At 37.8% G+C, this 24,085-nt stretch overlaps 1 protein-coding gene across 1 annotated transcript; it reads left to right on the top strand.

Moving 5' to 3' along the window:
* Window positions 1-948: 948 nt before the first annotated feature.
* LOC128811354 (UPF0500 protein C1orf216 homolog) lies at window positions 949-2,381 on the top strand. Its single transcript, XM_053984980.1, has 2 exons — window positions 949-1,000; window positions 1,586-2,381. Exon 2 carries the CDS (start codon window positions 1,611-1,613, stop codon window positions 2,379-2,381), a length of 771 nt encoding a protein of 256 aa, XP_053840955.1. The 5' UTR covers window positions 949-1,000; window positions 1,586-1,610.
* The last annotated feature ends 21,704 nt before the right edge of the window (window positions 2,382-24,085 follow it).

The raw sequence follows: 24,085 nt of genomic DNA on the forward strand, positions 1-24,085 counted from the left end.
TAACCAGGCTTTGTGTGTTCAAGTTTGTAAGCATATCCTAGCAGATTCATCAGAAAGAAGGCTAGTCAGTGCAGATGAAAAATACGAAATTATTATCTGTGTTGCAGCACACGTAGAAGTGGAGATAGGATCTACTTTCATTCTTTTCCAGCTGCTGGAAGATTTTAGATAGCATTTTGGATTGCTTCTTTCCTCTATTTATATTAGAGAATGGAATAGAGAAAGTCTTAGAGCAACTGAAGCCCTATGGTAAATTGATTGAATTAGATGCAGGTAGACAATTTGTGAATTTTGTTCCTGGCACTACAACAAGAGATGATGCTGAAGGTAGCTTTTCTGAACATCAGAAGTACAGATACAGTTTATTGTTTTGTGGGATGGTTTAGTTGGATGTAGTGCTGCTCTTTAAAGATTAGGGCAGCCTCATTAAACATGGGTGTACATTAACCACTTCGATCTACAGCTTCTGCCTGTCTTCATGTTTAGCATTTGGTTGGTGCTGAATGCTTACTTTATTTTTAGGTTTAGCTTGTTCATGCAACTGAAGTTTATCTAAGCTTGTTTTTTTCTGGAGGAAAGCACGCACACTAGGAGTCCAGAATACCTCATCTTCTTCTGATGCTGTACTACCTCCTTGCTGACTGTCAGGGATGGGAAGGGCCATAGGTATTGCCCCCTGTAGAATGGGTGAATCATGTATGTTTGGTTTTGAGGTAGGAAAAAAGTGCCATCCAATCCTGGTACTCATTTTGATGCTCAAAGATGACATAAAAGCTGCACGCCAGGGAGGAATGCCTACTGAGGAGGAAGAAAGCAGCCCTGCACTCCTCTGTGATTGGGACTGACTGTGTTGTTGCTGGGTGGAACAGTGTAATGCTGCTGCTGCTCCTGCTCCAGCACTGTGATGTTTCTGTTCCAGATTGTGCTGACTCACATTCAAGAAAATATGATACACAGACACAATGCACTGTAACTCTTTTCCTTCCCCCCAGTAACCTCGGTAAGTGTTTGGTTTCTCTTTTCTTTCTTTGGCTAGCGTGGTGCTAATATAGCTTTACTGTTAGAATTAATAGGAGGGGGAAAGGCAGCCTTGTAAACAAAGTGGTAGCAGACAGATTAATCTTGGAGAGGGCATTTGAATGCAACCTGCTGTTTGTGGTACCTCCACCTCCCTTTAAAGCTGATCAATCCCGATAACTCACCCATCTCTACAAACTACACTTGTTAGAGATGTGTTCTTAAATGGGAGAAGTGCTTACAATGCCCATTTACAACTGTATTCTGTTTAATTAGTCAGCACAGCCAGTGCTGCAGGGATAGATCACTTGCCTTTAAAGATTTGAGAATGTTAATAGTACAGTATATCATTTTAATTATTATTGGATTAATGTTGTGTCTCAAAGAACATCTAATGCAAATCACAAGAAATGGCCTGAAGTGACCCAAGGGTTGTGCTTTATTAGAAAAGTAATAGGTCCATTTCTTAAATATAAAAAGAGGTTCTTTCTTCAAATGTCACTCTGCACTGGGCTTCTCCGTGTGTATATGTGAAAATAAAATCTTTTTACTTCCACTTTGTCCACAGAAAGTTTCTGTAGCTAATGCATTAAATGGCTGAGAGAGCCGCTGTAATATCAAGAGATGAAGACATCCAAAACAGCAGTGATGATGAAGACAGATTTCTGACTCAAGTTGCTGTAACAGCATCCTCTGGTTGCTCTGCCAGCCCTTTGCTAGACAGCCTTGATGAAGACAAGGGAAGCTCAGCAGTGCCAGAAAGACTGTCTGACCTCTCCAGCAGGGCAGTGGCCCAACTAAAAGCCCTGACTGGCCCAGAGATGGTTAGTGGTGGCCAGGCACAGAGGACAGCCCCTGGGCTGGCTGAGCATCCTCTGGCAGCCGTGGATGCATCCTTAGGTACCTTCTCATGCCCTGCAGCAGTTGATAACCTGCTGCCTGTGGACCTTGCCTCCCTACATGCCAAAAGCCCCTGCTGCGATGGCAAATTGAGTTCAGAGGTGCTGCAGGTCCCAAGGGTGCCTGGTAAGGCCAGTGAGGCCCTGCAGGCAGGGACTGACACACAGCAGGCAGGGAGCGGCACTGGGAGCAATATGGCCTCTTGCAGTTTGGGGCATGTGATTTGGAGGAAGACCACAACAGTAATGGAGACCTTAGAAAATAAGAAAAAGGAGGAAAAGGAGAAGTACCGGCTCCAGCTAGCAATGTACCGACGGCTCCTGCTGTTGCGCTCCATCAGGAGTTTGCATAGGCAGCTGGAGCAGCAGCAGGCCAGGCTGCAGGAATGCTATGGCACAGTGATAAATACAAAGAAGGAAGTGTTGAAACACATTTGCTCAACCTCGCCCTCACCTTCGCCATAATCATGTTGCTGCCTGCAGAAATGAGCTTTGCAATGCCACCGGAGCCGCCAGTAAGCTTGCATGCCATAGGGGTGGTGTCCTCGTGTGTGCTGAGCAGAGAGGAAACAGCAGCAGCAGCAGCAGATCAAGAAGAGAAGAGAGAAGGTATAGCATTGTCCCCTGAGTTTATCTGGAGGAAAAAAGAGCAAGGGTGAACCTGTGCAAGAAGCTGACTCCTGATGCCCATTCAAAGCCTCAAGGTGGAAAAGGATTTTTTTGGCAGATAGGTTTGTAAAAAGAAAAAAATCACCACAAACTGAGAACCTGTCACCTGACCCATAAAGGTGTCTGGATGCAAGGTTGCTGCCTGCTGAATATGTGATATGGCACATCTCCCTTCTACTTTCAGAGACAAGAAAATTTGAACAGAATTAAGGGTTCATTTGTCTGCAAGAATACCTGAATTTGAAAAGCCAGGATATTTGAAACACTTAGGCTCAGGCTTGATTATATCTACTTAGCTGCCAGTTTTTAACAAAAATTGATAAGGACACTGTATGTTTGCAACCTCTACTTTCCTTTAAAAATTAATTAAGATTAATCAGAAATTATTGTGGGAAGGTAAGACAGCCAAACACACACAGGGAAAGAGTGCAAATGCCTAAGCCTGATTTCCTCAGGAAAGTAGTGTAAAAACAAGGGCCTTGTAGTCTGACGTTGCACTGGAAACCCAAGCCGGCAGTGCCAGGGGAATGTTCAAGGTCTGCACAATTATTAATCTGCTGCTAATTCCCAGTGGCACTAGCATCTGCAAATCAAGCATATTTTGTGCCTTACTGCTGTCATTTAATGGAAGTTGGTGACAATTAGCACTTTTTATCCAGGTGTATTAGACATGTAGAAAACCCTGGAGCGCTGTTCCTCCAATTGCAAGGTTAGGATGCCTGCAGGGAATTTGATGTCAGTATGCAACAAAAATGCAGGGAAAATGAAAACAAAAAGATGCAACCTTTATGTATGCATTTAAAAGGCAATTTGAGTCCCTATTATTGAACAACAAATTGAATAGTTGAATGTGCTGTCTTAGGATTGGAAGCAAAATATGATTCAAGAAGAAAAGCTACAGGAAAATTTCCTATTTGAGGATTTCAAGGGATACGGAAAAATCACTTTTTTTTCGGATATTTATTTCCGATCATGCCAGCTTTCGTTTCCTCCTGTTGTTTTTCATTTTTTTTTTTTTTAATATAATTGATTATCTAGATGAACAAACAGGTTTTGGTGTGGGGTGGGGTTTTTCTGCATAAAAAGGCAGGTCTGCTTTTAATCATCCTATATCTTTGTAAAAATAATGTGCTATATAGAGGAAAAATTTTATTCTCATTTTTTTTTTGGTACCTATACAGGGAGAGGTTTGTGCATGTTGGTGTATGCATGTACACACATCTCCCTGTATTCAAGAAGTTATGAAAGGCTGATGCTTCTTTTCCTGTAGCAGAAGCAGGAATAATCTCTCAAAATAATCTCTGCTGTCTACAAGGAGTTTGGTTGATTAGATTCACATGCACACATCTGTGAGCAAGGTATTGAAGTAATTCAACAAATGAAGTGCAGCACAACATTGTCATTATTCCATCTTTGTATTTCTGCACTCCCAAAAATTATGGAAGCCCCCTGGGTATGCACAACCTTAGATAGGTTCATTCATTTCCTTGGGCCCTTGTGTAGTCTCTCATGCAACACAAACCAGTAACTTTGAATGCAGATTGTCATAGAAACATCCTTGGCATCAAGGAGATATTTGAAGGAGCATCCTCTGCTGCCTCGTTTGGGGAATTCAGGTTGCCAGAGGCCTTTAGTGGGCTACAGAAGAGAGCTGGTGGTCACATGTGACTGAGAAACATTACTCCTGAGCTCTGATCCCATCTCGCTCTCTGCTCAGCCTTGGGAAAGCTGTTCTCTCTCAGCAATGCAGGTTTCCTAAAGAATGCTTAAATACTAAACTTGCCTCAATGGTAACCTGTTCTTTCTTCACGTGCCTCTCAAGAAGGATTCAAGGGGTTGATCATGGCTATGAGAGCAATGTAAAGATTTTTTAATTTCTTTCCCCCCATACTTCTTGAACTAGAAAAGCCTTTTTGTCATTTTTTGTCATTGTTAAGAGCAAGTGTTATATGAACCAAGCACAATCAAATCACTATGATATCACCTCCTTTGGGGAAAGATGTATTGGTGAAGGGTCACATCTTAAAAATATTGCTGCATTTTGAAACCAAATGTCAAAATGTCAAAATTAGGAAAACAGTCAAAAAGAATATGGTTGTTAATGTTAGACAACTTTTCTTTTGAACTGAAAAAGAATTGTCTTTTAAAGTGTATTCAGGTTGAATACACTGGTTGAACTTTCCTCTGAAATAAAATAGATCAATGAAAATAAAATAGATCAACAAAAATATCACCCCACCCCACCAAACTACAAAAACCCCTGTTAAAGAAAGTAACTTTTGCCTCAGTAGCTGCTGAAGTAGAGCACTGTTCTGCATTTGCTGCAAGAGTGTCCTACATTACTATATATAGAGCTACCTATAGTGTCATATTTGCATTAAAGAGTGACTAGAATAAGATTAAAAAATACTTTTCACATAACAACTAGCAGAAATAGTTAGTCTGTCAATCTGTCCAACTATAAATTCTTTGTGGCAGAACAGTGATAATCTTTGTTTTGTACAACATCTCATAAAATTTCTTGATCCTAACTGGGATCAGTAGATGCTTCTGCATTATGAATATTAAATACCGAAAGATTTGTATATGAGCAATGCTGTCTGATAGCTGGCAGGAAAATGAAGCCAAGAGTTATTCTGTGTGTGCCACAGTCTTCCCATGTAGCACTTCTATGGATACATACAAAATAAATATTAACTGAGGAAATAATGTCAGTCTTTGCAAGAATTTTCTTTTTAGCCAGTGCTTCTAATGTGGTTACTAATAAGTGGAGTTGGACAAAACAGTTAAAGGCAATACAATTTTTAAAATGAATTTATTTTAGAAGCTTGGAAAATGTGGCTTAACAGCTATGGGCTTTTTTTCCTTCTATGTTTTAGTGTATTTTGAGGGTTGAAGGTCAGTGAGAAAGTTCCAGAATGCCATGGGTAACTCTCTGAGATGTTTTCAGGCATATCAAACTGAACAATAGTCTCAGGTTGAATAAAAGTGTTTCCTCTCATATTGTTTGATCTCTTCACATTCTTAATAACATTGGTGATTTGTGTGAGTTCCAATTAAATTTCTTAAAGTTTGTATTTTTATTTGAACTCAACTCTTGGCCCTCACAGGAACTGGGGTAATGATAACAAAATGAGTAGTTTCAGTAGGGCCTTTCTCCCCATTATCTTTACTGACTTCCAGAGCCTGCCAAACTAATGATCTCTGGGAGAAATCTTCCCTGCAACCCAACAACTCGTACTTTTACGGCAAAGGTTGAAGGTAAGTTATGCTGCCTGAGCTGTAAGGTCCTGCTGCTCAATTGTTTCTGAAATGGCAGAAAATAATCATGGGTTTTCTGTCAAAGAGTGGAATATTTAAAAGCTGTCAGCCCTCTTGTAATAGTTGTCAACACTAAAAAAGTTGTAGCTTCTGCCAACCTAAAGCCAGAAATATTCAAGAACAATATGGAGTTATAATACACTTGAGTGACAAAATGCATTACTGAGATGCTCTTTTACACAAGTGATTTTCTTCTGCATCTCCAGCATTTCAGTCAGCTAAACTGCTGCCCTGGAGACTGGTCAGAACTGTGTTTTTGCTGTTTCTGTTGTTGATGGCCATGATAACAGCCAAAATAACAGCCTAACACATTCACTTATTACCTTTTGCGATGTAGCTATGCAAGGATTTGTTCATTTCCTCCTTCCTGAGATTTTCCTGTGTGTCAATCGCATTTTTTAATTAGAGCAGTGACAATTTTATGGGTTTATAGTAAATTAGTGATGTTGTGGTAAATTTATGAGCCATGTACTGCTAAATGCAGGTCACCCTGCATTGTTCTTGGAACTGTGAAAACCATGGACTCTGGTCATGATATAAGCATACAAAACATAGATGTAAAGATGAGGTTGTTTAAATCCTTCCTGGATGATGAGTAGCCTAGTAGAGACCCTTTAGAATCCTTGTTACAGTTTATTTCTACAAATGTTATGAATCTAGGATATAAATGCATTGGAGAGGGCCTTTTGCTTGTGACTGTTGAAAGCAGTGCAGTAATGCAAAGATGGGTTTGGGATATGCTTGAGTGGGACTGTACTCCAGATGCTCTTGGCAACGAGTAAGAGCTCCTCAATTTTAAAACTCAGGGATTCAGAGCGTGACGGCCAAAACCCTGGATGGTGGATGGAGGAGAGGACCTACAAGAGAGGTTTCAGGGTTTGATCTTTAATTCAGCATGCAGAATCTCACACTGCACAGTTTCTTTTCTCAGTTAATGATAACCTTTTACTTCTTCTCATTCCTGATGTAACTCTTTTGGATCATTAGGCTACGTGCATGCTAATGGTTGTTTGTGCAATGTGCGAATTGATACCCATCTCTGAATTCTATTGTCACTTATTAGTAACAGTAGATATTGTTGCCAAAATTTATACATACAACTTAATCCCCTAAACCTGGCTGCCACTTAAATTGTAATATATTGAAGTTGAGTGTCCCGCTGATTTTCAATGTCATTTGAATCTTTGCCAGGACTTTGAGGTATGCCTTGTTCATGTTCCTTCTCAATTTTGATGCATGTCTACCTCCTGGTGTTTTCAAACAACTACAAATGTCTTGTATGGCACTAATCTTTGTCTCTCTGGCTTTTCTATGTTTGGAGACCTTCCCATAAGTCCTTTGTGCTATTAAAGAAAAGGGAATTAGTTGGTTTTGGTTTTTTGTTTTGTTTTTTTTTTAATGTAGTGAAAACTTGAAGCAGGGGAGAGGGTTCTGTGAAAATATTATTTAGAGGTTTTACTTAAATGTCTTGAAAATAACAGAGGTTCTTACAGCTGCAAATAAGTTTCCCTAATTGTATTGATCATCTTCTCACATAATTTTAGCCAAGTCTACAAAACAAATGAAAAAGTTGCCTCCATCTTTGACAAATGAAGTCTCTAAGTCCTCAGCCCAAAGTGACTTCTGTGTGCATGAGAAGCAAGAAATTCTTGAGAATCTCAATAAAAGTTACAGTTTCCCTTTGATGAGTGGGGGTTGGAAAGGAAAGGGAATGTGTGACCATTCATCACAGCACCAGGCTTGTTAGTACCCAGGAACTTTCTACTCTAAATGACAAAGAGTTTCACTGTCACCAAAGAGAAATTGCTGCTGACCTTAGACCTCTTTTTGGAAAGTAAAATAATGGAGCACAGGAGCAGAGTTTGATATTTGACCGAATTCTACACAATTATCATGCATGTGTATATAATAAAATTAATTCTGTGTCTCTGCATTGTAGCCTCAGGCAAGCAGCGTACAATCAGTTTTGTATGTATAATAGATCACAGAGTTGTTCATGAATAATACAAATGCATTGAGCAGATACTAGTGAGTGAGGATGTTTGTCTTTGCATGGAATCGAAGTGAACATGTAATATTGTGATAATATATATTTGATGAATTCAGGTCTGACTTGCCTTTGCCATAGCCTGCTAATTCTCCGACAAGGGTTGCCACAATAATTGAGTTTCCAATAACATTATGATTATTTCCACATGATAATTTAATTGTAGGTATTTTTTAATATTGTAATAATGTAGATTTGTGATTATTATGCATTTGCATGCAGATTTTCATGGTGTCTTGGAGCACATCCCTACATTTATAACTTAATTTCCTCTATTATTGCATATATATTTTGGGATGAACTCATTAATGCAACCAAAAAAAAAAAAGTAGGCCTTTTTGGTCATTTTGCCTTTATTATAAATGGTTGAAAGCTTTGCTCATTTTTTTAGACCAGCCTAAACAAGTGAATAAACAAAAGACAACTGTAATTCATGGATGGATTAATTTAAAATAATAATGTAATTACAAATCATGGCAGATTTGTCTGGGGTAATTGGGATGTAGACTGGTACAAATTTTGCTTTACTGAAACAAAGCTTGTTTATATGAATCACCAAGTTTAGTAGAGGCTGTTTTCCATTCTTCCAATTCCCCAGTATAACATGATGGCAAAGTAACACTGGCTCAAAATTTGTGGATGCCTCTGCAAATGGGTATAACAACATAGAACCTGGAACTTCTGTACCCACCTAGATATTATTTTGGCAAGTAAAATGTCCAGTTAGAATAGAATTGCATATACAGAGTCATGACATTGGCAGGGGTTTCAATCAGTTAATTTGTCCACTTATAGAAAGACGCTGGTTGCTTGTGTTATAACAACCTTCAAACTGCATTAGAAAACCTGGCCTGAAACTCAGTGGGACAAAGGGAGGTAGAAATAAACCTTTTCCCATTATTGGAGCAATAATCATTATTCCCATTATTTGTGCAGTCCTGTGAGCATTCTGCTTCAAATAGGAGAGCTCTCTTTCAGGCTTATTGGAAATTCAAAGGAAATGAGGAGGAAATGTCTTTAGCTAAATACATCTGTTTTGAAAAGAAACTTCCCAGAGAAAATGACCTGGGCTTTGAGTGTTGTTTGTTTTTCTGGTACATGTAGTTGGAGGACTGTCCTCTTCTTACCTGTAAAATCTCAGCTCTGCAAATTGAACTGGGGTCACAGCAGTGTTCTTGGTTTCTCTCAGGTTATGCATAACTGACATGTTCGTTTTCCATTGCTTGCATGGTAGGAACATGCAACAGGAACTAGGAGAACAGGCCTGGTCCAAAACTTCAGAAATGAAAGTTTAAAACTAGGTGCTGGAATACCTAATTTACTGCTCTCCCTTCACATTGCTCTTCAGTGCACATCAATGCTTGTGTTTCCAGTGTGGTTTGGTGCCTGCTTTCTCCTTTCAAACTTATTTCTCTAAATTAACCACTGACAAAACACAATGAGACTAAGTCCTGCTCTTTCATCTTTCCTTGCTCTGTGGACCTAGGTTTTGAACAGAAAAGCAGATGCCTGATTTAGGCAATGAAGAGAACATTCATGATTCTGCAGTAGAAGTGGCCTCTCTGGGTTTTGCAGCAGAACAACTACTTGTATAGGAAAATTAGATTCTGTCCTGAAACCCATGAAGCCTTTTTTAAACTCCATGTCTCACTAAGAAGTTCCTTGGTAACTGGCTTCTCTTGAAGCTCTTGAAGTAAAAGTATCAAAACATGAAGGTAGTCCCATGAAGGAAGTTTATAAATCTGTACCCATGCTTTGGTGAGATCAAGAGATAATTCAAAACAGGATCTGGAACATCAGTCTATCTGTTATTTTGTTTTATAATGGCCTACACGCATAAAATTAAGGATGTCTTTTACCCTATGGAATTAGATCTAAAAATTATCTCAGGTGTTATTTGTCAGACATGAAGTACCATGGAATATGAACATATCATTCTCTCCATAAGTCTTGGATGCATTTTATAATTCTTGCTTGTTGTGAAGAAATTCAACATTGTGTCAGATAACAAATTATTTATAATTGGATGATTGTCTTCATTAGTGTATGTTTCTGATGTTATTTTCACAGATACGATAGGTGGGTGTACATAACATTAGCAGAAAACCTGTTGAAAAGCATTGATTTGTGTCATATTCACGAGTAATTTTCTCTGATGAAAGAAATTGATACTAAAAATTTATAATGCAGAATATGTAGCTGCCCTGGCCTCTCAACCCTTTCAGCAACACAGAGATTAGGACTTGGAAGAGCTTAGGTCCTCTTCTACCTTTACCCAATGGGTTTTGAACTTAAGTCACCCATTTGCTCAGAGATATCAGAATTGCTCTAATATTTTAAACTGGGGGAAGTGGATTGGAGCCCCTCAATCTTTCCTATTTTTGCTGCTTCTCACTATGTAAAAAAAGTTGAATGATCTTTAAGATATTTTCCAACTGAAACCATTCTATGATTCTGTGTCCCTTACTTTGCTCACAACGTGTAACAAGGAAACATTTAATTTTAGGTCACTTGGAAGAAAGGCTTCTTTTTACACAAAATCATTTGTTGTTGCTGCTTTGTTCCTGCAGTTGAATGTGAAAAACATACAATAAAACACCTTCAGTTTTCTTGCAATCTTTTTTTTTTTTCCATTTGTAGTTGTCTCTGAAGCAGTGGGACTATGCCATTTCTGCGTGAGGCAGGGATATTCCTCAAAAATAAGGAGGTATTTATGTATTGCCCATCTTCTCTATTGCTTGAAAAATGCATGATTCATGGCCACTGGTTGTTCTTTTCATAGTGGGGAAGGTTTATTGGCCATAATCCTGGAAGTCTGGAAGTCCCCTGTGTGTCAAATGATCACTGATTGTATTGGAAAAGGATGGTTCAGTGACAGCAGGCAGCCCCTGGGCAGAAAGACGTGTCCCTTGTCCCTGAGCAATAACCAGTATGGATGATTGAGACTTGTTGATAGACCTCCATGGAAGTCTTACCTTGTAGTCAGGGCTTAGCAGTGTCTGGCTAGTGAAGGATCCCTCAGTACAGGATGCTTGAACTTGATTTGTTGCTCTCATCAAGGAGGGCATAAAGGTAGGCAAGAACTGAATATGCCTTGAGGCCCAGGCAGATGCAGTTTTACCACAGCCTCTGTCTTACGGGAGAGAGAGAAAGAAAGAAAAGGCTGCTGGAATTTACAAAATATAGTTATTGACTAATTTCTTCATCAACAAGAGCAGTAAGAAATCAGTGAGGTCTCTCCTGAGAGATCACTGGTGTCACCTCACATGTCCTCAGGGTGCCAAATGGTATAAAACACTCACTTTGAAAGTACTGCACCGTGATAAGCTTCAACTCCCAAGGGATGCATTGTGTGTACATTTTGTTATATGTAATGACACACTGAAAGGGCAGTGAAGCTGTTAAGGGAATGCTGCATGTCTAAAAAGAACTTATTTTTCTTTCAACCAGTAAAAGAAAGAAATAGTATTTCAAAAAAGCAGTTAAAATAATATCATTTAAATACAGGAAGTGATAAAATACTAGAGAGAATTCACCTTCAGATGAAGAAATTTAAAACGTGAGTTCTTCTCTGTAATATACACGTTTCAAATTAGACCATTTTCTTGGTAAAGCAAGAGACCTCTGCAAAAGCCCTTAAAAAGAGTCAATATATGTACAAAATTTTTAAAGCTGACACAACCAGCATAATGGGAACAATTATTTAAAATAGTAGATTTGAAGAATAAGGAAGAAATTGCAATAATTTCATGTAGTCAATGTACAGAGTTTGTGAGTTTCAACAAGACCAAAGTTGGATGTGAGGCTCTGGGAGTTTCTCAGCAAAGGGGATTTTGTAGAAAAACCATTCAGTGCATATAAAAAATACCCCTAGAGGTGACTACAATGCTAACAACAATATTTTGAAATGAAGCTAAAAAAGACTCATGTTCACTTCAACATAATTCCACCTGGACACATTCAAAAATTCTGTACAACCTCGGTGTACCAGGGCCCATTTTCCAGCAGAAATACTTTTGCCTACAAAGTATATGGAAATGTATGTGAATGTTTTCATGTATTTCCAAGGCAAAAGTAGTTGCCCTCCTTAAACCTGACACAGAATGAAGTCTGACTGTATGAAATCTTAGTCAGCAAAGTGACAGAACAATTGGGCAAATGCATTCCTGATGAACTTTAAATGTGAAATTATAATTGGACAAATAATTCATTTGATATTATTCAGAAACAAACAAGGACCCGTAAAAAATAGAAAAGCGAATTGGATGGAATTGGGCACTTGTATCTACTATTACTTCAGTACTAACCATCAATCACTGTCAGTTAATTATCATTAAGATTGCATAAAAAAAGGCCCCTGTGGGAGTTGCATAGGCTGTGAGTTTCATTCTTTCATTAAAAACAAGATAAACAATATAAGCCTTGTTTTAATTTTTTGTTTTATTTGTTTTATTTTGATTTGGTTTGGTTTGTTTTTATTCATTTGGATCTTTGTGTATTCAAAGAAATTATGTGAAAAGGGTGAATACTGAATAATTGTTCTGAGAGTTACCATACGGATTGCAGAGGCAAGGAAATAGAACAAGGGATTTGAAATTAAAGGTGTTATTTGTCAGGAAAAATTTAAATATTTTAAATTTCTTTCTTTTTTCTTTCCTTCCAAAATCCAATTAAATTGCCTTTCTAAGTAGGAAAACTTGCTGGATTTTTTTTAAATGCTTGCTTTTTAATTAACTGTACAGTTTTTAAGTCCCCAGGGTTTATGCACCCAGTTTGTAAACCTTCTTCTTAAAAAAAGATTCTAAAAACTAAAGTTATGTGACTCCAAAAATTTATTCTTTAGCAGAACACAAACCAGTGTGAAACCCCATAAGGATACACCCCACAGAAATTTTTGGAGCTGATGAACTGATCTGTGGGGCTCATGAGCACTTATGCAAGGACAGAAGCAGGAATGCAATTGTGGGCAGGAGCAGCTACTGTTATTTCCAGGGTGCATCCCTGCATTGCTGGGATGACTCTTCAAAGTGTCAAGGTTTATGGACAGTGCTCACCAGCATCACAAAAAGCGGCTGGTACCTGAGCTCTGTGCAATTCCTGCCTGGGATATAACTCTGGTTCTGTCAGCTGCTGCTTGCTCAGCCTGAGGATCACAAGGCTCTCCCAGCCAAGCACTCCCTGCAGAAGGAGGCTATAGAGATTAAACTAAGCTAAATTATTATTTTATTTATTTATTTATTTATATAAATGTATATAACTGTAATATTTGGATAATATATTATAATTTATATCTTACTATATAACATTAAAAGTATAAATTATGTATTTGTTTATAAAGGTCTTATTTCTATAGCTATATAAATCTATACAAATTTATCTAAATTAATTTAACTAAACTAACACACCTTTTTTTACATCTTTGAGTAATTGCTTATCATGTTAAAATATTTGTGTTACAGGAAGAATCTTTTGTTTGTTTGTTGGGATTTCAGTTTGGTTTTTTAAGTGAGGCTTCCTTGCAAACTTTTTTCCTCTCAAAAGACAGAAGGGCCTTATGAGCAAAAAGACTTTAAAGTCTGGAGCTCTCAGGGTCAAAGGCCTCTCTGTTCGGCAGAAGAATAATTTAAAAACCCAAACCCTTGCTCTTGGAATTAACCAGGTATTCGGTGGATTACTTAAACGAACATCAGAGCTGGAGATGTAAATGCAAGTGTTCCCACACAGACGTCAAAGAGTAAAAAGGCCTGTAAATGACACAACTTGAAACCAAAATGAAGTCTTTAACACTGTTGAGCAATAGTTTCTAATGAAGACAAATGACTGACTTAAACTAGAGTAGAGCTGTCCCATTTAGGGCTCTTCAGGCTGAATGCAGCCCATCAGGACAACTCATCTGCTCCTTGTCGACCTCCTTCTCTTGAGAAAGCCTCTTTTCCCATACCCAAACTGCAGGCAGCACTTACGGAGTTATGCTCAGCCAGATGGACACAAGGTATAGACCCATGTTTGGTTCAAGTCAGGAAACTCACTTTGTCCATGTATCCCATTTTATTTTATTGGTTATATTCTGATGTGTCAGGAAAGGTTATACTTTGGATAAAAGTGCATCAAGTAAATTTGTTTCTATTCTTCCTATCTTTGCTCCATCATGTGTAGAGTTTCATGCTTCTTATTTAGCTATTGGAGAAGGAAGATACTCCAGTGCCAATTTTATTTTGTAAGGTTGGGTCAATGTTAGCATGTCTGTAAACTAGTAGAAAGGGGAATTAGGCTATAGGAGAAAGGGACAGTGCATCTTGAAAGAAAACTAAGATGGAAACCCTAACCTCTTCTAATTTACATATGGTGACATTTTGCAGAAATATTGTAACATTAGCAGTGGCATAATGAAATTCTGCCTATCAGCCGTGGAAGGAATAATGTTACTGTAAAGGTAACCTGTCCACAGTTTGTTATCAAGAAAATATTCATGGCAAGAAACATACATTTACCAATGAGTGTTAAGAATAGTAGTTTTCCCTTATAGTTTTTCCTCATGGGCTATCCATCTTCCCCTCCAGATTTACTGCATGATCACTCCCTTTACATGCTAATTATATGCTGCTCTGGTGAATTTGTTAGTAGTGACACTTTGGGCACCCAGTGGGACTGCAACTCATTATGCGGCAATGTCCAGATATATCAGATATTATTAGCTGTCATTAATCTGCTGTGGAAGCATTGAGTGCACAGCCAGGAGAGAGACCAGGAAATAGAGCAAAAATGAAGTCTGCAGCCGCCCTGGCCCCCAGAAGGTCAGAGGGCAAATCAGCAGGGGAGAAGAATACACCTTAAAATGGCCAGTGCTTAGCAGCAGATTTTTAACCCATTATAAACCAGCATTCTTTAGAAGAGTAAAGGCAAAAAGAAACTATACTGTCTGTCTCACTATGCCTTACTGGAAAAAACAGGAATACAGCACCTCAAACTATCTTTTATATAAACTGTTTTGTAAACTGAATCAAAGCAACAAAAGTGTGTGAATTTGAAGAGCGAGCAACACGCAGTGTCCATCTGAACGTGGATAGCACTCAGGCATAAAGCTTTGAAATTAGGAACATGCAACTTGGAATAGGATTAGTCCTGCCCCTCCATTTGAAGGTCGTATTTTATAGAACTGGACCAGGCAGTAGAGAAAATCCTGCAGAAATGAGGAGAGTGCTCTTGCTGTCCATCTAGTCCTGTAATTTGCCTGTGTAAAAGGGGTTTGCCTCTAGACTGTGAATTCAGTGCTGATCAGCCTCTGCTATGCAGCTTAAAAACACAAATCACAATAGGTTGCATTTTTGCTATAGATTCTGAAAACTAGTCACATGTAAGAGTTTTGCATATCTGTGTTTGTGCAGAATTTATTACATCTGTTTGGAGTGTGGAAATAAAAGCTGAAGAAACATTCTTCCCAGAAAAATTCACAGTCTTTCCAATCTCTAAGGTGACTTGCAGAGTTCTGTCCAGGATTGTAGGAAGCATTTTCTTTCTTTACATCAGCTACTAAGTCTGGAAGAAACCAGTCAAGCTTTAAGGAAAGCAGTCTTCTCTTTTCTGAAATTAAACAAAAACCAGCAAAGTAGAGGTTAGAAATCTTTGAGGTTGGTGGTAATGTATTATATAGACAATTTTCAGAGCAGGGGAAAGGTAATAGTTTGGTTAGTGTGTGTGCATTGGTAACTTATAGACACCTTTTGCTACCATCAAAGGGTAGCCTGAAAAGTCAGGGACCTTAAAATAGGAGGATGAGATAGGGAGATTTAAGACAGGAAAAACTGCATTGTATTGAGGAAAATAAAAATAAACTTTTGTTTCCAAGGTTGCAGGGACCTATGTTCCGTTATTTAGAAGTTGCAATGCTTTAATTAGAAGGTTTATACAAAGACTAGAGGAAAGAAATCAGCCCAAAATTCTTCAGTAAATGACAAATATTTGTCTGGGAAGCTGGAGTGAAGTTCTTCATCCAGTTGCTTGGATATTTTCAAATGAGCCACGCATCTAAGTTTCCTGAAGGAATTTGGGAAGTACTGGTTTTATTCCCATGTAAGGAGTCCAATCAAATGCTTCACAATTTTTCACATACTGTGACCTTTCTGTGCTCTTAATGAGGGTAATAACAGGAAGAATAAAAAAGGCCTGATGTTTTATTTATAGAACTGTCTTCACTTAGACAGACTCCGATAAACCCATGCAAAAACAACCACCATGGGCTAAATTTAAGGCTGTCTTGAATTCTGCACAATCCCATGACATAGAAAGCAATGTTAGTATTTGGTGAAATGGCTCCCATTAAGACTTTCCAAACTAACAGCAATTCATGAACTCAGGTTCTAGGAAAAGACTTGAAAGTGATTTTAGTGTAATTGCAGGGTTTGCAGAAATACCCTGAAATGCTAGTGTTAGCAATGGGGCAGATGGCAAGTGCCCAGGGAAATAACGAAGTTTCGTCATTGCAGTCTTGGTTTTCAGAAGGATTGGTTTACATATACGTGATAACAATGAAATATGAAAGTAGAGTTACAGTCCAATGGTGTTAATGGGGACAAAAAAAAAAAAAAAGAAAATTGAATGCTGTATGAATACATTCAGTAACTCATTCATAGTTTCTTTTTTAGCAGTTTTCTAGTGTTTATGAAATTTTACACATATGGCATGGCTTGCCCTTTTTCCAGGGAAGTGGAATAAAAATTCATTCCAGTTTTCTTTTCCTTTGAGTTCTTCGAATAACTGAATATGAGGTGAATACTGTTTTAGTGGTAGGTTAATGAGTTACAGGTCAACCTTACAGTGGAAAAACTACAGTCAGCCTCCATGGTTCTGTTTGCCAAATTTGCACTGATGAAGCTATTATGGCAGGCTCACTTTTTTTTTTCTTTTCATGGAAGAACATTTCTGTGATTTGCCCATCAAGACTATGCTGTCTTTTCAGTGCCTGTGTTGTTCCTTAAGATCCTGCAGGCAGTTATTTTCACATTTAACATGATACGCATGAGTAACCCTCTCTCAACTGGTGAAACTAGTCAGGTGTAAAACTCTGATGAATGCACTCTTTAGGGCTGAGGCCCGAGCAAATTCCACAGAACACAGAAGTGTGTTACGTTTTACAGCTCTCTGGATCATTTCGTATTCCACTGTTTGTAATAAGATGAATAGTTAGGTCTTATCTAGAGAAACCTGTATCAGCAATACTAACATATATCTGCACAGCTGTCTGATGTTTATTGTTCTGGTATTAAGTTCAGTCTTTAAAAAAGTGATCGATATTTCTACTCTTTCATATACATACCCAGAATTGTTTTCAAAGTAAAATCCTAGGAATAGGTTTAAAATGAATGTAAGTTGTAACATGATGGCAGGAGAAGGCCGTCATCTTGAATCTGGGTTGTGGAGAGTGCTGGAATGTTCTTTTCCTTGTGGCTCAGACCCCTAGCAGCAGTTTTACCTTCCTGGACAATCACGAACACTTTTAGGAATATCCCACTGCACTTGATTTTTTTTTTTTTTTCATTATCTGCTTTGTAAAAGCTAATCATAGTTAGAGATTTATAGTGTTTAAAGTGTGCATGGTTAGTTGAAATTAAGACTATATTCATCTTCCTGAAAGTTGAAATCAGTATCAGCTCTGAACTAATATATTTTATTTGCTCAGGAATTGCTTCAGCCTGTGAGCTGTTAGATCAGTGGCAAATACTTTCAGAGGCTGTGGGAGGGCCTTTCCTCCCAAATTTTAGGATCTGATGAGCATCTGATTCTGCAACTCCTTTGCAAATGTCTGCAAGTGGCAGGGCTCTATCACAATTCTGCTCTTCTTACCTCATGCAGCACTTTATAGCATGCAACACTGACTGCACAGTAAGTGCTTAAGTGTCATAAATTACCCTAACTCAAGTAAAGGGCAATGGAAGTGGGGTGATTCACTGTTTTTGTGATGTTTGCTATGAAAAAATGTAAGGAGAAATGAGTCAAAGTTTAGAATCACTGCAGTTTTCTGATATACCTGGTCATTTACTCATTATTGTGATAATCACTCATTTAGGTGATTTAGGCTCTTGCAGAATGAGGTACTGGTTAGCCTGAGTGAATAGGGGTGGATCTGACCTGAAATTAAGGCTGTGAATTGTCATTAACATTTTATTTTAAAGGATTTTGTTGCAACTAAGACAGGAATGAGAAAACACAACCAGAGCAGTAATGCACCAAAGCTCAGGACAATGTTTCAAGACTATTTCTTGAAAAATCTAAAGACTCTCACTATATTTTCCAAATTCACAGATTTTTTTTTTTTATAATTGCCAGTACTTTCATTTTGTTAGCACTAAAAGAATGGAAATCAGAGCCCTCTTGCTGTTCTTCTATCTAGAATAAAGGTAGGAGTGTTTTGAACCACAGAAAAATAAAATTTAAATGGATAAAACAGATTAAAGAGAGAATGTTTAAAGAGTGTAGAACGTTGAACATTTGAGAATTCATGTTTTGCTGCCAAAAATCATTGCAGAAATTGTGTTGCACATGTCTGTGCACGTGTCTGTGTGCTTATATGTGCTGAAAATACATATCGCTGGATCAAGAGTGAATAACAATTTCATAAGTCTCCACCAGACAGCTGTAACTGTTCCTTTCAGATAAAAACAAATTATTTCACAACCAAGTACAGAAAAAACATATCTTAAATTCATTTGAGTTTCTTCTCGTGAGGAGTTACATTATGCAGTACCTAACATAATAATTTCCTAGATTTATTGTAATATGTTTTTAAACACATCAGGTATTTACTGAGATTTTGTTTCCTTAGAAGCATTGTGGCTATGCATTCAACTTTTGAACCTTGTTCTGCAATGTTGCAGAATCAACTGCCTCTGCAAAAAAAAAAAAAGAAACCAACAAACAAAATCCCCCAAAGCAACAACAGACAAACAAACACAAACCAGAAACTCCAAAACAAAGAAACTAAAAACACTGCTGAAATTTTGTCAGGAGAAAAAGATTTAGAGGTTTGCAGGAATTGTTCTATTCCTCTTAACAAAGCCAAGGTTCTGCCCTAGTGGTCCGGACCTGGATCCAGCCTAACGCTGCATTAGGTGGGTGTCTCCTCTGAATGTGTTAAAGATCCTAGTGATCTCTCTCACTTTCTTCCAGTGCACCCAAACCTACCCTTGTTTTGACGGCATCCCCTTTTGAACAGCTTTATATGATTGCTTCCATCCACAGGTTACTTTACTCGAGTCGATTTGCCACAGAACACTCGCCCATTAGCAAACTCGTCTGTAGCCTGCTTTAAAATCTGCTTATGGTTATGTCCAGATAAAAGCATGTGAGGTCAGTTTGGTAGAGCAGAGACAAACTGCTTTAACATAAGGTTTTCTATTCTGTGCAGGCAGCTAATAAAAGTGCCCGCAGGTGTTGAGAATTATCCTTCTCTAGGAGATTTCTTTACAATCTGAACCTAATCTTGGTGAAAGCTTTGGCAAGGATATCTGGCACATTAATTAAGTGACTTTCCCTCCCCCACAGGTCTTAGGCTGTAACTTTGATTAACCACCTCTGTGCCCAGGAAACAAACTGCAGGATAGGCACTATCAGTTTTTCAGGTGTATGGATGTTAGAGATAACTTGGGATTCCTCCTTTATCTGGATAGCTGTTCTTTACTCTTTCAGCACTACACATTGAGCTTTTCCCTTAGCTACTGCTACAGGGATCCTGCAGGCATATTATGAGATTTTAGTATGAAGACTTTTTTATTCAATGTGTATCTCTGGATGGCCTCTGCTGAGAAGTTTCAGATCCTTAGGGGAAAATGCCAAACTACTCCAAAGCTCCCCCTCTATTTAAATGGCTTTTCCTTGCTGCGGTATCACAGCTGTGACACATCAAAGCTAGTAGCTGGTGTGGCAGGACATGCATTCCCAAATCAGCCCCAGTGACGAAAGGTGATTTGCAGTGACAGGTTTCATATCTTATGGTGTCATTTTCATGAATGGCTTGTTTAATTAAATTTAATGTGGAACAAGAGCTTGCTTACATTCTGCCAGGCTTAAGATGTTCTTACTCACACCTTACTTAAAGAACAATTCCTACTGTTGAACAAGGGCTCCAGAATTTAGTCCTCTGTTAGCAGTCTTCCATAAACCCTTTGTTTCCCTAACATGTTAAAAACCAAGGCTTAATGGGTTCATGATGACATCAGTTATCAAGATTTGTGTGGTGTTGGCAGATGTTGAATTTTCAGTGGAAAACCATTAAGCAGATTTGAGTCAGGGCAAGTTTCGCAACATGCAGGTATTATACCGGTGGTTACATGTGTTGACTTCAGCTTTATTTATTACAAAGGAAAACAGGCCTGTACTTATACAAGAACAGCAATGAGAAATTAATCTTCCCAATAGGAAAATCAGTCTTGTCTTGTTAAAGGTACTCAGAGTTACTTGTTGAGCATGCTGAGCTTGCAAAAACTATGTCTGCAACTTTCAGATTTAATAAATCTAAAATTAAATATTAAAAATAAACATAAGAAAAAAGGATTTTTGGTTACCCGGGCCTTTTTTTGGTATCAAATGTAAAGAAGGCAGTATTTCAGAAAGCGTTGAATGTCCATTTTTTTTGACATCCTTTCTTTCCAAAATTTCTCCAGTTTATTTTCCTCCCAGATTAGATTTGTTAGTTTGAATATTCATTGCCTGTCAGCTCACAACACACCAATTCTGTAGTAGTTGTAAAATTCTTCAACATTAAAAAGTTGCTTTTTGTCATATGAGTACAAAGTTTGGCCAGTGTTACTGGCTAGACCAAGCATGATGTCCAGGCCTACATGTGGTGTGCTATGTGTGTAACAAACATGTGTCAAACATTGAAACCAAATACATGGGGAGAAATGATTCTTCAAATAAAAGCAAGCTCTCCAATGTAGGAAAAAAAAAGTGTAATCCCACAACAAATCAAGGTGATAGCAGCAACAAAAATTAAAGGAGAGTGCTTTCAATTTTGTTTACGTAGTAATTTGAAAGGAGATGGATTTAGTTGCTGCAATGTTTGGTTCATGCATTAATTAGGACTTCAGTTTGCAGATTTACTGGTGCAGTGTACTAAAGCAAAAATCTATTATGTCTCCTTTTCTATTCAACTGTAAACATGCCGGAGACTGTATTTTATTGGAAACTAAACTTCACACAGTTCACACACAATTCACACAGATTTACTTCAAATTCTGCTTATGCATCAGGAGACATCTAATCTTAGTCCTTTTGTTTTACCAGTAAAGTTGCTCTTATCATGCACCTTTTTCACACCTGAAGTTCTTCTTGAGTCTCTGACTGTTGATACTGCTAAGGCCTGAAGTTTTCTGAATGACAAAATTCATACTGACGCTGACTAGAAGGTTTCAAGGGTTCCATCATTTTTTTTTTCTTCAGTCTTATGGCGCACTGCATAGAGAATATCAAGGGGATGTATTTCACTTCCATGTGTTTCAGAGTAAGTAATTAAAACAGAAAAGGAGAACCTAACATTCTGTCTTATGAAAAAGGACTTAATTTTCTATGTTTTTAGACACTTTGATGAAACTTTGCTTTTCGATATGCTGATTAATAAAAATTAAAACTCTTTCCAATATGGCTTTTATCCAGAAAATCTTAAAAATAATTTGAAATGTTGCTTTGATATCGTGGGATTCAAAAAGATTTTAAATTTTTGTCAGCTTTTCAGTTTGTTTTATTCCCATTTGTCTTATTTAACATTATAGATGCACAAAATAAGATCAATGTGTTTTGAACAAGTAATGGAATTTTCCTTCACTATTCTTTCCACTATTTAAGTTTAGCTCCAGGTTGGAACCAAGTCAATTTTTTCTATCTTGCAGCCCTGTATAAAATGAAACTTTAACTTCAATGGAGGGCTATTTTTCATCAGGCAAACAAACAAAAGTCTTTTATTGGGTCCATGTAAAACCATAGTTTCTGCATCAGCACAACTTTTCCAGTACGTGAAACCAGTCACCTGATAAAAAGCTTACAGCAGATGATAAGCCTTGAATTAGGACTTCAGTTTTTCACTAGCTAAAGAACAAATGATCATCCACAGATGTGAGTGTGCAAAAGAAAAACATTCTTTCCCAAACTTTTCAAGTAAAAAACAAATGATGAAATGTTGGATAGTTATAATTTCATGAGTTATGTGATCTCCTATTTATTACAAATGGGTAAATACAAAGACTCTGATTATTTACACTGCTGACCTGCCCCAGGTTTATGGCATTTATTATAGTCAGTAATGTTTATAGCAAAATTTTTCTTAACAATAACATTTATAATATTTTAATGTGTGTGTATGGAGGGAAATAGTACATGAAAGAATTTCAGCGCAAATAAACCTAGACCATTTTGCATTTGGATCTCCTCTGTATTATTTTAGGACCTCAGTTCTCAAAACAATTATGGTTAACTTTATTCACACAATTCCAATGGGACAACTCATATGTAGAAAGCTAAATTTTCTCTTAAGTGTTTTCTTGTATCCTTTCCCAACCCACCCTTCACTTCCTGATGTGCACGTGTTCGGGTAGGTATGTCTAAACACATTCCTCAACACACTGAAATGTCTCTTCCTTCTCTGGAGCACATAATTTTAATTAAATAAATATATAGGGGTTTGTGTGTGGATGAATGTACAGATATTTGCACAAGTATTAATTAATTTATTCCATGGGTATCAAGTAATTTTCCCTTTTGCTGGAAGGGCAATTTGCTGCCATACTAAGCAGAAGGCATTCTTTCCCCAAACAAAACAAGCACAACACCACTTTCAGCTATGTGCTGAAATGTCTGATCAGTATTCTAATGTGTTAAGCATGGCATCATTATTCTAAAGCCAGCAACAGAGATAAAAAATGCACTGTGAGACTGCAAACTGAGCACAGTTTGATTGTAGGACACCCGGGTAGAGGGGTTTTGTATTAGAATATACATTGCATTTATAATGCCTTCTTCTCTAAAATGTAATTAGTTTTTTTTTTTTTATGAACTGGTAAAATATAGTAAATAAAGGACTCAGGGGATTTCCATATAGCCACATTTATTCCCACATGTCTTTCCAAATCATAAATGGTTGTCTTCCTTAGAAATGGATTAAGACAAATTGCATTAGGACACGATCATGAATCTGATTAAGGTGGAACCATGATCAGGTTTTTTCTTTTGGGCAACCATGTTTTCTTATAACAACCAGAAGACAAAAAAGCCTTTGGCAAGATGTTTCAAAAGGCCTTTCTCATATGCACATAAAAGCAGTTTTCATGCTAATTCAAAAATTGGTCCACACCTATAATTTCTTTATATAGCCAAGACAAAGCTTTGGGCAAAATTTTTCAGTAGTATATATTTTCAGATACAGACTTGTGGTTTCAATGAAAGCTCCTAAAAAGGAATTTCCATGCATAATTTCCTTAAGGAGAGCACTCTGAAGGCAAGCTGCAAGAGAGGTAGAAGATCAGGCATTGATTCTAAATTGGTTCAGGGAGAGGAATGCTGAGAACAAAAACATCCCCAGTGGAAAACTGATGTAATATATAGAATAAACACCTTTTATGAACACACTCTCACAAAGGCCCCAGCTCCTTCTCTTCCTGCTTTAGAAAGCAACCCAAACTGAGCACATTATGTGACAAAGAAGGAAACTAGCAGGGATGTGTCTGTTGATGCACGGAAACACAAATGTGTTGAAAATTCCTGTCTTGGCAAAAAAAAAGGCTGTTACTTTCTTCTCCATTCCTCCATATTTATCTTTCTTCAAACAGTATTTTCAGCTCCATGTAGATAAAGGGAACTTAATTGCAGCATTGTTATCTCTGTGTCATAGTCAAATCTGTGGTGACTTGGAGGGCATGGGAAGGACACCTTTGTTCACCCCCTTGGGGCTCGATATGAGCATATGAACGTTTTGGTCTCTCACACTAACGTGTAGAATTCAGCTGAGAAGAAGAGCTCCACTTTAAGTCTGTAGAAGTCTATGCAAAAAAAGAAGTTCCCTGTCTCCAAGAACCAGTGTTTGGCATATGAAAATAAAGAGAATAGATGGGTCTAATAGGTAAGTTCTGGAAGCTAAAGGAGCTCCATA

The sequence above is a fragment of the Vidua macroura genome, chromosome 1 (assembly GCF_024509145.1).
Source record: "Vidua macroura isolate BioBank_ID:100142 chromosome 1, ASM2450914v1, whole genome shotgun sequence".
NCBI lineage: Eukaryota > Metazoa > Chordata > Aves > Passeriformes > Viduidae > Vidua > Vidua macroura.

Bases quoted from the DNA above. Each gene is read 5' to 3' on its own strand.
- LOC128811354 (XM_053984980.1), top strand. From the start codon at position 1,611: ATGGCTGAGAGAGCCGCTGTAATATCAAGAGATGAAGACATCCAAAAC.